Source organism: Salmo salar, chromosome 04 (genome assembly GCF_965601325.2).
Source record: "Salmo salar chromosome 04, fSalSal1, whole genome shotgun sequence".
Classification (NCBI taxonomy): domain Eukaryota; kingdom Metazoa; phylum Chordata; class Actinopteri; order Salmoniformes; family Salmonidae; genus Salmo; species Salmo salar.
Window position 1 is genome coordinate 95,914,728 of NC_138294.1, and position 15,069 is coordinate 95,929,796.

Below are 15,069 nucleotides of genomic sequence, written 5' to 3' on the forward strand. Positions count from 1 at the left end.
CTACCCAGGGGGCCAAGCAGAACGATGCCTTTACCACGTAAACACACACACAGTCCTACTACCTGGGGGCCAAGCAGAACGATGCCTTTACCACGTAAACACACACACACACAGTCCTACTACCTGGGGGCCAAGCAGAACGATGCCTTTACCACGTAAACATTAACACACACAGTCCTACTACCCAGGGGGCCAAGCAGAACGATGCCTTTACCACGTAAACATTAACACACACAGTCCTACTACCCAGGGGGCCAAGCAGAACGATGCCTTTACCACGTAAACAATAACACACACAGTCCTACTACCTGGGGGCCAAGCAGAACGATGCCTTTACCACGTAAACACACACACACACAGTCCTACTACCCAGGGGGCCAAGCAGAACGATGCCTTTACCACGTAAACACACACAGTCCTACTACCCAGGGGGCCAAGCAGAACGATGCCTTTACCACGTAAACAATAACACACACACAGTCCTACTACCTGGGGGCCAAGCAGAACGATGCCTTTACCACGTAAACATTAACACACACAGTCCTACTACCCAGGGGGCCAAGCAGAACGATGCCTTTACCACGTAAACATTAACACACACAGTCCTACTACCCAGGGGGCCAAGCAGAACGATGCCTTTACCACGTAAACAATAACACACACAGTCCTACTACCTGGGGGCCAAGCAGAACAATGCCTTTACCACGTAACACACACAGTCCTACTACCTGGGGGCCAAGCAGAACGATGCCTTTATCACGTAAACACACACACACACACACACACAGTCCTACTACCTGGGGGCCAAGCAGAACGATGCCTTTACCACGTAAACACACACACACACAGTCCTACTACCTGGGGGCCAAGCAGAACGATGCCTTTACCACGTAAACACACACAGTCCTACTACCCAGGGGGCCAAGCAGAACGATGCCTTTATCACGTAAACACACACACACACACACACAGTCCTACTACCTGGGGGCCAAGCAGAACGATGCCTTTATCACGTAAACACACACACACACACACACAGTCCTACTACCTGGGGGCCAAGCAGAACGATGCCTTTACCACGTAAACACACACACACACAGTCCTACTACCTGGGGGCCAAGCAGAACGATGCCTTTACCACGTAAACAATAACACACACACAGTCCTACTACCCAGGGGGCCAAGCAGAACGATGCCTTTACCACGTAAACACACACACAGTCCTACTACCCAGGGGGCCAAGCAGAACGATGCCTTTACCACGTAAACACACACACACACAGTCCTACTACCCTGGGGGCCAAGCAGAACGATGCCTTTACCACGTAAACACACACAGTCCTACTACCCAGGGGGCCAAGCAGAACGATGCCTTTATACCACGTAACACACACAGTCCTACTACCCAGGGGGCCAAGCAGAACGATGCCTTTACCACATAACACACACAGTCCTACTACCCAGGGGGCCAAGCAGAACGATGCCTTTACCACATAACACACACAGTCCTACTACCCAGGGGGCCAAGCAGAACGATGCCTTTACCACGTAAACACACACAGTCCTACTCCCCAGGGGGCCAAGCAGAACGATGCCTTTACCACGTAAACATTAACACACACAGTCCTACTACCCAGGGGGCCAAGCAGAATGATGCATTACATTAACACACACAGTAACAACTTCCTTTAGCTCAGCAGGCTAACAGATGGTTTCACCCCAGTCTGTTACATAGGGCTTTATTTGCATTCTAATGATGTTTTATTTCCAGTTTTGCTTCAAATAACTTCCCCCTTCTCCCTTCTATTTCCCTTCCCTCCCCCCTCGCCCCTCCCCACCTCCCTTCCCTCCCCCACCCCCTTCCTTCCTCCACCCCCCCATCCCCCTCCCTTCCCTCCCCCCTCCCCCCTCCCTTCCCTTCCCCCCTCCCTTCCCTCCCCCCTCCCCCCTCCCTTCCCTCCCCCTCTCCCTCCCTTCCCTTCCCCTCCCCCTCCCTCCCTCCCTCCCCCCTCCCTTCCCTCCCCCCCTCCCTTCCCTTCCCCCCTCCCTTCCCTCCCCCCTCCCCCCTCCCTTCCCTCCCCCTCTCCCTCCCTTCCCTTCCCCTCCCCCTCCCTCCCTCCACCCCTCCCTCCCTTCCCTCCCCCTCTCCCTCTCCCTCCCCTCCCTTCCCCCTCCCCCCCCCCTCCCCTCCCTTCCCCCCTCCCCCCTCCAGTCTCGAGGAGAGCTTTAAGACTCTGTTCTGGGCGATCTTCGGCCTGTCGGAGGTGAAGTCGGTAGTCATTAACAACAATCATAAGTTCATTGAGAACATCGGCTACGTGCTGTATGGTGTTTACAACGTTACCATGGTGATCGTTCTGCTCAACATGCTGATCGCTATGATAAACAGCTCTTTCCAGGAGATAGAGGTACACACACACACACACACACACACACCTACCCCACTACTGATGTTAACAGACTCTTAATACGAACTTTTCCCCTGTTCCAAAACGTGTAAATATTGGACTATAAATTGTGCCTTCCTGTATTATACTGATGCTAAAATGTTTATTCTACCGAGCCATGTACTTTATGTTCCTATTCTTATCTTGTATTATTTCTTATTGTTGTTGCATTGTTGAGAAGGAACCCGGAAGTAAGCATTTCATTGGACGGTGTATACCATGTGTATCCCATACATACGATAAATAAAACTTGAAACACACACAGGATCGAGGCCCTGGCATTGGAAGGTCTCATCAGTCACTCTCCTAAACCTGTTTAATACTCTCTCCTTCCTTCTTCTTCTCTGTTCTTCTCTCTCTCTCCATCTCTGTTCTCTCCTCTCGCTCTCTCTTTCATTCTCTTACCTTCCTTCTCGCTCTCTCTCTCTCTCCTTCCTTCTCTGTTCTTCTCTCTCTCTCTCTCTCTCTCTCTCTCTCTCTCTCTCTCTCTCTCTCTCTCTCTCTCACTCTCCTTCCTTCTCTCTCTCTCCTCTCTCTCTCTCCTCTCTCTCTCTCTCTCACTCTCCTTCCTTCTCTGTTCTCTCTCTCCTTCCTTCTCTGTTCTTCTCTCTCTCTCTGTCTCTCTCTCTCTCTCTCTCTCTCTCTCTCTCTCTCTCTCTCTCACTCTCCTTCCTTCTCTCTCTCTCCTCTCTCTCTCTCACTCTCCTTCCTTCTCTGTTCTCTCTCTCTCTCTCCTCTCTCTCTCACTCTCCTTCCTTCTCTCTCTCTCTCTCTCTCCTCTCTCCACCTGTTTACAGGATGATTCTGATGTGGAGTGGAAGTTTGCCCGTGCCAAGCTGTGGTTCTCCTACTTTGAGGAAGGCAGGACCCTGCCTGTCCCATTTAACCTGGTTCCTAGTCCTAAAGCAACGCTGGGCCTGGCCACTGCTGTTAGAGAGCTGCTGCTACACAGCCACACACAGCCACCTGATGGAGAACAGCTCAACCAGGTACACACACAGCCACACACAGCTACACACAGCCACACACAGCCACACACAGCCACACACAGCCACACACAGCCACACACAGCCACACACAGCTACACACAGCCACACACAGCCACACACAGCCACACACAGCCACACACAGCTACACACAGCTACACACAGCTACACACAGCCACACACAGCCACACACAGCCACACACAGCCACACACAGCCACACACAGCTACACACAGCCACACACAGCCACACACAGCCACACACAGCCACACACAGCCACACACAGCTACACACAGCCACACACAGCCACACACAGCCACACACAGCTACACACAGCCACACACAGCCACACACAGCCACACACAGCCACACACAGCCACACACAGCCACACACAGCTACACACAGCCACACACAGCCACACACAGCCACACACAGCCACACACAGCCACACACAGCTACACACAGCCACACACAGCCACACACAGCTACACACAGCCACACACAGCTACACACAGCCACACACAGCCACACACAGCCACACACAGCCACACACAGCCACACACAGCCACACACTGCTACACACAGTCACACACAGCCACACACAGCCACACACAGCCACACACAGCCACACACTGCCACACACAGCCACACACAGCCACACACAGCCACACACAGCCACACACAGCTACACACAGCCACACACAGCCACACACAGCCACACACAGCCACACACAGCCACACACAGCCACACACAGCCACACACAGCTACACACAGCTACACACAGCCACACACAGCCACACACAGCCACACACAGCCACACACAGCCACACACAGCTACACACAGCCACACACAGCCACACACAGCCACACACAGCTACACACAGCCACACACAGCCACACACAGCCACACACAGCCACACACAGCCACACACAGCCACCTGATGGGGAACAGCTCAACCAGGTACACACACAGCCACACACAGCCACACTTCTCTCTGTTCATCCACTGTATCTGTCTCTAGTGATGGTAGACCTGGGTCCTGTCTCTAGTGATGGTAGACCTGGGTCCTGTCTCTAGTGATGGTAGACCTGGGTCCTGTCTCTAGTGATGGTAGACCTGGGTCCTGCCTCTAGTGATGGTAGACCTGGGTCCTGCCTCTAGTGATGGTAGACCTGGGTCCTGTATCAGCCTCTAGTGATGGTAGACCTGGGTCCTGTATCAGCCTCTAGTGATGGTAGACCTGGGTCCTGCCTCCAGTGATGGTAGACCTGGGTCCTGTATCAGTCTCTAGTGATGGTAGACCTGGGTCCTGTCTCTAGTGATGGTAGACCTGGGTCCTGTCTCTAGTGATGGTAGACCTGGGTCCTGCCTCTAGTGATGGTAGACCTGGGTCCTGTATCAGCCTCTAGTGATGGTAGACCTGGGTCCTGCCTCTAGTGATGGTAGACCTGGGTCCTGTATCAGCCTCTAGTGATGGTAGACCTGGGTCCTGCCTCTAGTGATGGTAGACCTGGGTCCTGTATCAGCCTCTAGTGATGGTAGACCTGGGTCCTGTCTCTAGTGATGGTAGACCTGGGTCCTGTATCAGCCTCTAGTGATGGTAGACCTGGGTCCTGTATCAGCCTCTAGTGATGGTAGACCTGGGTCCTGTCTCTAGTGATGGTAGACCTGGGTCCTGTATCAGCCTCTAGTGATGGTAGACCTGGGTCCAGTATCAGCCTCTAGTGATGGTAGACCTGGGTCCTGTATCAGCCTCTAGTGATGGTAGACCTGGGTCCTGTCTCTAGTGATGGTAGACCTGGGTCCCGACTCTAGTGATGGTAGACCTGGGTCCTGCCTCTAGTGATGGTAGACCTGGGTCCTGTATCAGCCTCTAGTGATGGTAGACCTGGGTCCTGTATCAGCCTCTAGTGATGGTAGACCTGGGTCCTGTATCTGCCTCTAGTGATGGTAGACCTGGGTCCTGTCTCTAGTGATGGTAGACCTGGGTCCTGTATCTAGTGATGGTAGACCTGGGTCCTGTATCAGCCTCTAGTGATGGTAGACCTGGGTCCTGTATCAGCCTCTAGTGATGGTAGACCTGGGTCCTGTATCAGCCTCTAGTGATGGTAGACCTGGGTCCTGTCTCTAGTGATGGTAGACCTGGGTCCTGTATCAGCCTCTAGGGATGGTAGACCTGGGTCCTGTATAAGCCTCTAGTGATGGTAGACCTGGGTCCTGTATCAGCCTCTAGTGATGGTAGACCTGGGTCCTGTCTCTAGTGATGGTAGACCTGGGTCCTGTCTCTAGTGATGGTAGACCTGGGTCCTGTTTCAGCCTCTAGTGATGGTAGACCTGGGTCCTGTATTAGCCTCTAGTGATGGTAGACCTGGGTCCTGTATCTAGTGATGGTAGACCTGGGTCCTGTCTCTAGTGATGGTAGACCTGGGTCCTGTCTCTAGTGATGGTAGACCTGGGTCCTGTATCAGCCTCTAGTGATGGTAGACCTGGGTCCTGTATCAGCCTCTAGTGACGGTAGACCTGGGTCCTGCCTCTAGTGATGGTAGACCTGGGTCCTGTATCAGCCTCTAGTGATGGTAGACCTGGGTCCTGCCTCTAGTGATGGTAGACCTGGGTCCTGCCTCTAGTGATGGTAGACCTGGGTCCTGTATCAGCCTCTAGTGATGGTAGACCTGGGTCCTGTATCTGCCTCTAGTGATGGTAGACCTGGGTCCTGTCTCTAGTGATGGTAGACCTGGGTCCTGTATCTGCCTCTAGTGATGGTAGACCTGGGTCCTGTATCTAGTGATGGTAGACCTGGGTCCTGTCTCTAGTGATGGTAGACCTGGGTCCTGTATCTGCCTCTAGTGATGGTAGACCTGGGTCCTGTATCAGCCTCTAGTGATGGTAGACCTGGGTCCTGTCTCTAGTGATGGTAGACCTGGGTCCTGTATCTAGTGATGGTAGACCTGGGTCCTGTATCTAGTGATGGTAGACCTGGGTCCTGTATCTAGTGATGGTAGACCTGGGTCCTGTATCAGCCTCTAGTGATGGTAGACCTGGGTCCTGTCTCTAGTGATGGTAGACCTGGGTCCTGTCTCTAGTGATGGTAGACCTGGGTCCTGTATCAGCCTCTAGTGATGGTAGACCTGGGTCCTGTCTCTAGTGATGGTAGACCTGGGTCCTGCCTCTAGTGATGGTAGACCTGGGTCCTGTATCTAGTGATGGTAGACCTGGGTCCTGTCTCTAGTGATGGTAGACCTGGGTCCTGTATCAGCCTCTAGTGATGGTAGACCTGGGTCCTGTATCAGCCTCTAGTGATGGTAGACCTGGGTCCTGTCTCTAGTGATGGTAGAACTGGGTCCTGTATCAGTCTCTAGTGATGGTAGACCTGGGTCCTGCCTCTAGTGATGGTAGACCTGGGTCCTGCCTCTAGTGATGGTAGACCTGGGTCCTGTCTCTAGTGATGGTAGACCTGTGTCCTGCCTCTAGTGATGGTAGACCTGGGTCCTGCCTCTAGTGATGGTAGACCTGGGTCCTGTATCTAGTGATGGTAGACCTGGGTCCTGCCTCTAGTGATGGTAGACCTGGGTCCTGTATCAGTCTCTAGTGATGGTAGACCTGGGTCCTGTATCTAGTGATGGTAGACCTGGGTCCTGTATCTAGTGATGGTAGACCTGGGTCCTGCCTCTAGTGATGGTAGACCTGGGTCCTGCCTCTAGTGATGGTAGACCTGGGTCCTGTATCAGCCTCTAGTGATGGTAGACCTGGGTCCTGTATCTAGTGATGGTAGACCTGGGTCCTGTATCTAGTGATGGTAGACCTGGGTCCTGCCTCTAGTGATGGTAGACCTGGGTCCTGTCTCTAGTGATGGTAGACCTGGGTCCTGTATCAGCCTCTAGGGATGGTAGACCTGGGTCCTGTATCAGCCTCTAGTGATGGTAGACCTGGGTCCTGTATCAGCCTCTAGTGATGGTAGACCTGGGTCCTGTCTCTAGTGATGGTAGACCTGGGTCCTGTCTCTAGTGATGGTAGACCTGGGTCCTGTTTCAGCCTCTAGTGATGGTAGACCTGGGTCCTGTCTCTAGTGATGGTTGACCTGGGTCCTGTCTCTAGTGATGGTAGACCTGGGTCCTGCCTCTAGTGATGGTAGACCTGGGTCCTGTATCAGCCTCTAGTGATGGTAGACCTGGGTCCTGCCTCTAGTGATGGTAGACCTGGGTCCTGTATCTAGTGATGGTAGACCTGGGTCCTGCCTCTAGTGATGGTAGACCTGGGTCCTGTATCAGCCTCTAGTGATGGTAGACCTGGGTCCTGTATCTAGTGATGGTAGACCTGGGTCCTGTCTCTAGTGATGGTAGACCTGGGTCCTGTCTCTAGTGATGGTATACCTGGGTCCTGTATCAGTCTCTAGTGATGGTAGACCTGGGTCCTGTATCAGCCTCTAATGATGGTAGACCCGGGTCCTGCCTCTAGTGATGGTAGACCTGGGTCCTGTATCAGCCTCTAGTGATGGTAGACCTGGGTCCTGCCTCTAGTGATGGTAGACCTGGGTCCTGCCTCTAGTGATGGTAGACCTGGGTCCTGTATCAGCCTCTAGTGATGGTAGACCTGGGTCCTGTATCTGCCTCTAGTGATGGTAGACCTGGGTCCTGTCTCTAGTGATGGTAGACCTGGGTCCTGTATCTGCCTCTAGTGATGGTAGACCTGGGTCCTGTATCTAGTGATGGTAGACCTGGGTCCTGTCTCTAGTGATGGTAGACCTGGGTCCTGTATCTGCCTCTAGTGATGGTAGACCTGGGTCCTGTATCAGCCTCTAGTGATGGTAGACCTGGGTCCTGTCTCTAGTGATGGTAGACCTGGGTCCTGTATCTAGTGATGGTAGACCTGGGTCCTGTATCTAGTGATGGTAGACCTGGGTCCTGTATCTAGTAATGGTAGACCTGGGTCCTGTATCAGCCTCTAGTGATGGTAGACCTGGGTCCTGTCTCTAGTGATGGTAGACCTGGGTCCTGTCTCTAGTGATGGTAGACCTGGGTCCTGTATCAGCCTCTAGTGATGGTAGACCTGGGTCCTGTCTCTAGTGATGGTAGACCTGGGTCCTGCCTCTAGTGATGGTAGACCTGGGTCCTGTATCTAGTGATGGTAGACCTGGGTCCTGTCTCTAGTGATGGTAGACCTGGGTCCTGTATCAGTCTCTAGTGATGGTAGACCTGGGTCCTGTATCAGCCTCTAGTGATGGTAGACCTGGGTCCTGTCTCTAGTGATGGTAGACCTGGGTCCTGTATCAGTCTCTAGTGATGGTAGACCTGGGTCCTGCCTCTAGTTATGGTAGACCTGGGTCCTGCCTCTAGTGATGGTAGACCTGGGTCCTGTCTCTAGCGATGGTAGACCTGGGTCCTGCCTCTAGTGATGGTAGACCTGGGTCCTGCCTCTAGTGATGGTAGACCTGGGTCCTGTATCTAGTGATGGTAGACCTGGGTCCTGTATCAGCCTCTAGTGATGGTAGACCTGGGTCCTGTCTCTAGTGATGGTAGACCTGGGTCCTGTATCAGCCTCTAGTGATGGTAGACCTGGGTCCTGCCTCTAGTGATGGTTGACCTGGGTCCTGTCTCTAGTGATGGTAGACCTGGGTCCTGTATCAGCCTCTAGTGATGGTAGACCTGGGTCCTTTCTCTAGTGATGGTAGACCTGGGTCCTGTATCTAGTGATGGTAGACCTGGGTCCTGTATCAGCCTCTAGTGATGGTAGACCTGGGTCCTGTCTCTAGTGATGGTAGACCTGGGTCCTGTATCAGCCTCTAGTGATGGTAGACCTGGGTCGTGTATCAACCTCTAGTGATGGTAGACCTGGGTCCTGTATCAGCCTCTAGTGATGATAGACCTGGGTCCTGCCTCTAGTGATGGTAGACCTGGGTCCTGTATCAGCCTCTAGTGATGGTAGACCTGGGTCCTGTATCAGCCTCTAGTGATGGTAGACCTGGGTCCTGTCTCTAGTGATGGTAGACCTGGGTCCTGTATCAGCCTCTAGTGATGGTAGACCTGGGTCGTGTATCAACCTCTAGTGATGGTAGACCTGGGTCCTGTATCAGCCTCTAGTGATGGTAGACCTGGGTCCTGCCTCTAGTGATGGTAGACCTGGGTCCTGTATCAGCCTCTAGTGATGGTAGACCTGGGTCCTGCCTCTAGTGATGGTAGACCTGGGTCCTGTATCAGCCTCTAGTGATGGTAGACCTGGGTCCTGTATCAGCCTCTAGTGATGGTAGACCTGGGTCCTGCCTCTAGTGATGGTAGACCTGGGTCCTGTATCAGCTTCTAGTGATGGTAGACCTGGGTCCTGCCTCTAGTGATGGTAGACCTGGGTCCTGTATCAGCCTCTAGTGATGGTAGACCTGGGTCCTGTATCAGCCTCTAGTGATGGTAGACCTGGGTCCTGCCTCTAGTGATGGTAGACCTGGGTCCTGTATCTGCCTCTAGTGATGATAGACCTGGGTCCTGCCTCTAGTGATGGTAGACCTGGGTCCTGTCTCTAGTGATGGTAGACCTGGGTCCTGTCTCTAGTGATGGTAGACCTGGGTCCTGCCTCTAGTGATGGTAGACCTGGGTCCTGTATCAGCCTCTAGTGATGGTAGACCTGGGTCCTGCCTCTAGTGATGGTAGACCTGGGTCCTGTCTCTAGTGATGGTAGACCTGGGTCCTGTATCAGCCTCTAGTGATGGTAGACCTGGGTCCTGTATCTGCCTCTAGTGATGGTAGACCTGGGTCCTGTATCTGCCTCTAGTTATGACCCATAGTAAGCCTTGGTCCAGAGAGGGGAGGAGGGGTGGAGGGGGAGGGGTGGAGGGGGTGGAGGGGTGGAGGGGTGGTCATAACATTACTGCAGGGGGAGGGAAGGGGTGGTCACATAGAAATGTCCATGTTTTTGATAGAAAAGCAAAATTTTTGTCCATGAATATAACATCAAATTGATCAGAAATACATTATTGACATTGTTAATGTTGTAAATGACTATTGTAGCTGGAAACGGCTGATTTTTAATGGAATATCTACATAGGCGTCCAGAGGCCCATTATCAGCAACCATCACTCCTGTATTCCAATGGCACGTTGTGTTAGCTAATCCAAGTTCATATTTTAAAAAGGCTAATTGATCATTAGAAAACCCTTTTGCAATTATGTTAGCACAGCTGAAAACCGTTGTTCTGATTAAAGAAGCAATAAAACTGGCCTTCTTTAGACTAGTTGAGTATCTGGAGCATCGGAGTTTGTGGGTTCGATTACAGGCTCAAAATGGCCAGAAACAAAGACCTTTCTTCTGAAACTTGTCAGTCTATTCTTGTTCTGGGAAATGAAGGCTATTCCATGCGAGAAATTGCCAAGAAACTGAAGATCTGGTACAATGCTGTGTACTACTCCCTTCACAGAACAGCTCAAACTGGCTCTAACCAGAGTATAAAGAGGAGTGGGAGGCCCCGGTGCACAACTGAGCAAGATGACCAGTACATTAGTGTGTCTATTTTGAGAAACAGACACCTCACAAGTCATCAACGGGACAGTTGTAAGTCATACAGCGCCTTGTCACGATCAAAGATTTTAGAGAAACAACAAATGTCGGTACATGTGAGGGTCTTACATCGGCTGCACTGTCCGATTTACTGCGAGAAAATGCCATGCTATTGTTTGATGAGAGCTCCAAACAACAAAACACTTTTTTTCACAGTGATAGGTTTGATAAATTCACCTCTGAAGGTGAATGTGTACTTACATTCTGAAATCTTGCTCTGTTTTATCATCCAAAGGGTCCCAGAGATAACATGAAGTGTTGTTTTGTTAGATAAAATCCTTTTTCATATCCTAAAATGGTCCATATAGCATACACGTTTGATTGTGTATTTCCACTCGTTCAATTTGCAAAGAAAGGAATCTGTGAAAATCAAAAAATCGGAAAATCTCCTACATTCAATTCACATTTACACAACCTTCAAAGTGTTTCCTTTAAAATGGTACCAAGAGCGTGTTGTCCGGACCTCTGCCAGTCTCTATGGGGGAACCACAGGGTTCAATTCCTCGGGCCGAATCATTTGTCTGTGTACATCAATGATGTCGCTCTTGCTGCTGGTGATTCTCTGATCCACCTCTACGCAGACGACACCATTCTGTATACTTCTGGCCATTCTTTGGACACTGTGTTAACTAACCTCCAGACGAGCTTCAATGCCATACAACTCTCCTTCCGTGGCCTCCAACTGCTCTTAAACGTTAGTAAAACTAAATGCATGCTCTTCAACCGATCGCTGCCCGCACCTGCCCGCCCGTCCAGCATCACTACTCTGGACGGTTCTGACTTAGAATATGTGGACAACTACAAATACCTCGGTGTCTGGTTAGACTGTAAACTCTCCTTCCAGACTCACATTAAGCATCTCCAATCCAAAATTAAATCTAGAATTGGCTTCCTATTTCGCAACAAAGCATCCTTCACTCATGCTGCCAAACATACCCTCGTAAAACTGACTATCCTACCGATTCTTGACTTCGGCGATGTCATTTACAAAATAGCCTCCAACACTCTACTCAATAAATTGGATGTAGTCTATCACAGTGCCATCCGTTTTGTCACCAAAGCCCCATATACTACCCACCACTGTGACCTGTATGCTCTCGTCGGCTGGCCCTCGCTACATATTCGTCGCCAGACACACTGTCTCCAGGTAATCTATAAGTCTTTGCTAGGTAAAACCCTGCCTTATCTCAGCTCACTGGTCACCATAGCAGCACCCACCCGTAGCATGCGCTCCAGCAGGTATATCTCACTGGTCATCCCCCCAAAGCCAATTCCTCCTTTGGCTGCCTTTCCTTCCAGTTCTCTGCTGCCAATGAGCAGCTTACCGATCGCTGCAGCTGCACACAGCCCATCTGTAAATAGCCCATCCAACTACATACCTCATCCCCATATTGTTTTTAATGTACTTTTTTTGCTCTTTTGTACACCAGTATTTCTACTTGCACATCATAATCTGCACATCTATCACTCCAGTGTTCATTTGCTAAATTGTAATTATTTCGCTACTATTGGCCTATTTATTGCCTTACCTCCTTACTCCATTTCAACACACTGTATATAGATTTTTCTATTGTGTTATTGACTGTATGTTTGTTTACTCCATGTGTAACTCTGTGTTGTTGTTTGTGTCGCACTGCTTTGCTTTATCTTGGCCAGGTCGCAGTTGTAAATGAGAACTTGTTCTCAACTGGCCTACCTGGTTAAATAAAGGACTTGTTCTCCACTAGCCTACCTGGTTAAATAAAGGACTTGTTCTCCACTAGCCTACCTGGTTAAATAAAGGACTTGTTCTCCACTAGCCTACCTGGTTAAATAAAGGTGAAATAAAAACATTTTAAAAATAAATATGCATATCCATGCTTCAGGGCCTGAGCTACAGGCAGATAGATTTGGGTATGTCATTTAGGCAACAAAAACAATTAAAAAGGGGGCTATCCCTAACAGTCTCAATGTCAACAGTGAAGAGGCGATTCCAGGATGCTGGTCTTCTAGGCAGAGTTCCTCTGTTAGTGTCTGTATTCTTTTGCCCATCTTAATCTTTTTAATTGTCCAGTCTGAGACATGGCTTTTTCTTTGCAACTCTGCCCTGCGTGCTGTAATCCATGGAGGAAAATACCCTGCATGCAATTGAAGAGAAGTCCAGGTCACAAAACAAGTCCTCAGGTCATCTTGGAACAAAGCTGTCCTCTCCAACTCTTCCTCTGACGAAACTAGGCTAATTCTTGAAACAATGATGGCTTAGCAAGGCTTCTAATTGGCTAAAACAAAATAGGTTACTTTAGTTGACATGAGCATAAAAGGTCAAAATATTTAAGTGAATGGTACAATAGAAAATTAAACAACATTGACCCTGAAATGTTGTTTCTTCTAAGTTTGCACATGAAAGTGTTTTGATGCAATGGAAAACACCATAGGCTCACCAACAAAGGCTGTAGTAAAGGATAATGTTTATAATACATGGTTTTAATAAGAGGGTATTAGACTGGGATAAATAAGCTCACCAATTCATCATCAGGGTTTCAAACGTGGGGCAAAACACATCATAGGAGTTGGTCTGAAAACCAACCAATTTTGTTCCTTGGGCAGAGCAACAATGGACCCAAATGTGAAAAGATAATGTTCAACAGTGAAACTATAGAAAATAAGGTTGCTTGATGATGCATAAGGGTTCATATTACTGCGTTTGGAAGTGCATTTCTAAATGGTTAACTGGAGGCAAGCGCTGACTGCCGATCTGTTGTAATCTGTTTTTCACTGGTTATTAATGCATTTACAAATTATTAAATAACCATTAATAACATCATTATAAACCTTATTATTAAATAACCATTAATAACATCATTATAAACCTTATTATTAAATAACCATTAATAACATCATTATAAACCTTATTATTAAATAACCATTAATAACATCATTATAACCCTTATTGTAAAGTGTTACCAATTACGGTAATACGTATTGATATAGGTATTTAAACAGTATTAATATACTAATTGTAATAAATATTTAATACTGTATCTCTGTGTGTTTCAGCTGGGAGACAGTAAAGCTTCAGGATACAGCAACTCTCCGAGACCCACCAGATATGAGGTAACCAGTCGTTCAAAATGAGGATTATTTCTTTATTTTAATGAGCATGGCCTTATTTCTAACATATTGGATGACTGCAATTCATAAATATCATCTGCATTCCTCTGTTTGAGCCGGATGTTTGATTAGGCTAAACTAGCTAGCTAGCTAAAGTAGCTACGTAAGTAAAAGTAAGTAAAAAAATATTACGAAATACAGCTAGCTCTCTCTCTCTCCCTTTTTCTTGCTTCTCAATTATTTTTTAAGAAATGTATTTGTTCAAAACTGTTCAACTGTTGCCTCTCTCTCTCTTTGAGTCAACTACTCACCACATTTTATGCACTGCAGTGCTAGCTAGCTGTAGCTTATGTTTTCAGTACTAGATTCACTCTCTGATCCTTTGATTGGGTCGACAACATGTCAGTTCATGCTGCAAAAGCTCTGATAAGTTAGAGGACGTCTTCTGGAAGTTGTCATAATTATGGAAGGGGGGTGAGAACCATGAGCCTCCTAGGTTTTGTATTGAAGTCAATGCACCCAGAGGAGGACGGAAGCTAGCTGTCCTCCGGCTACACCATGGTGTTACCCTACAGAGTGCTGTTGATGCTACTGTAGACCTTCTTTGCAAAACAGTGTGTTTTAATCAATTATTTGGTGACGTGAATATGCAGTATTTAGTATATTTTCATTTAAAAAAAATTTAATGTTTCACTATTTACATTTTTATGAAAATCACTGAAGAGGATGGTCCTCCCCTCTCCACTCACTCACTCACAATACCAGGTTACAATAATGAATGTGTATTTTGTAAGTTTATCTGTTCAGTGTGTGTGTGTGTGTGTGTGTGTGTGTGTGTGTGTGTGTGTGTGTGTGTGTGTGTGTGTGTGTGTGTGTGTGTGTGTGTGTGTGTGTGTGTGTGTTGCAGAAGATCATGAAGCGCCTTATAAAACGGTACATCATCAAAGCTCAGACGGACAAAGAAAATGACGAGATCAACGAAGGTGACACACACACACACACA

At 49.0% G+C, this 15,069-nt stretch overlaps 1 protein-coding gene across 1 annotated transcript in view; it reads left to right on the plus strand.

The window, feature by feature from the left end:
- The window catches only part of LOC145878531 (short transient receptor potential channel 6), a 28,781-nt gene that overhangs the window by 3,041 nt on the left and 10,671 nt on the right, over window positions 1–15,069 (plus strand). Inside the window, exons 2-5 of the mRNA XM_082973832.1 lie at window positions 2,213–2,408; window positions 3,245–3,436; window positions 14,013–14,069; window positions 14,974–15,049. Of these exons, the coding sequence (XP_082829958.1) occupies window positions 2,213–2,408; window positions 3,245–3,436; window positions 14,013–14,069; window positions 14,974–15,049 (521 nt within the window). The remainder of the gene's footprint in view (window positions 1–2,212; window positions 2,409–3,244; window positions 3,437–14,012; window positions 14,070–14,973; window positions 15,050–15,069) is intronic.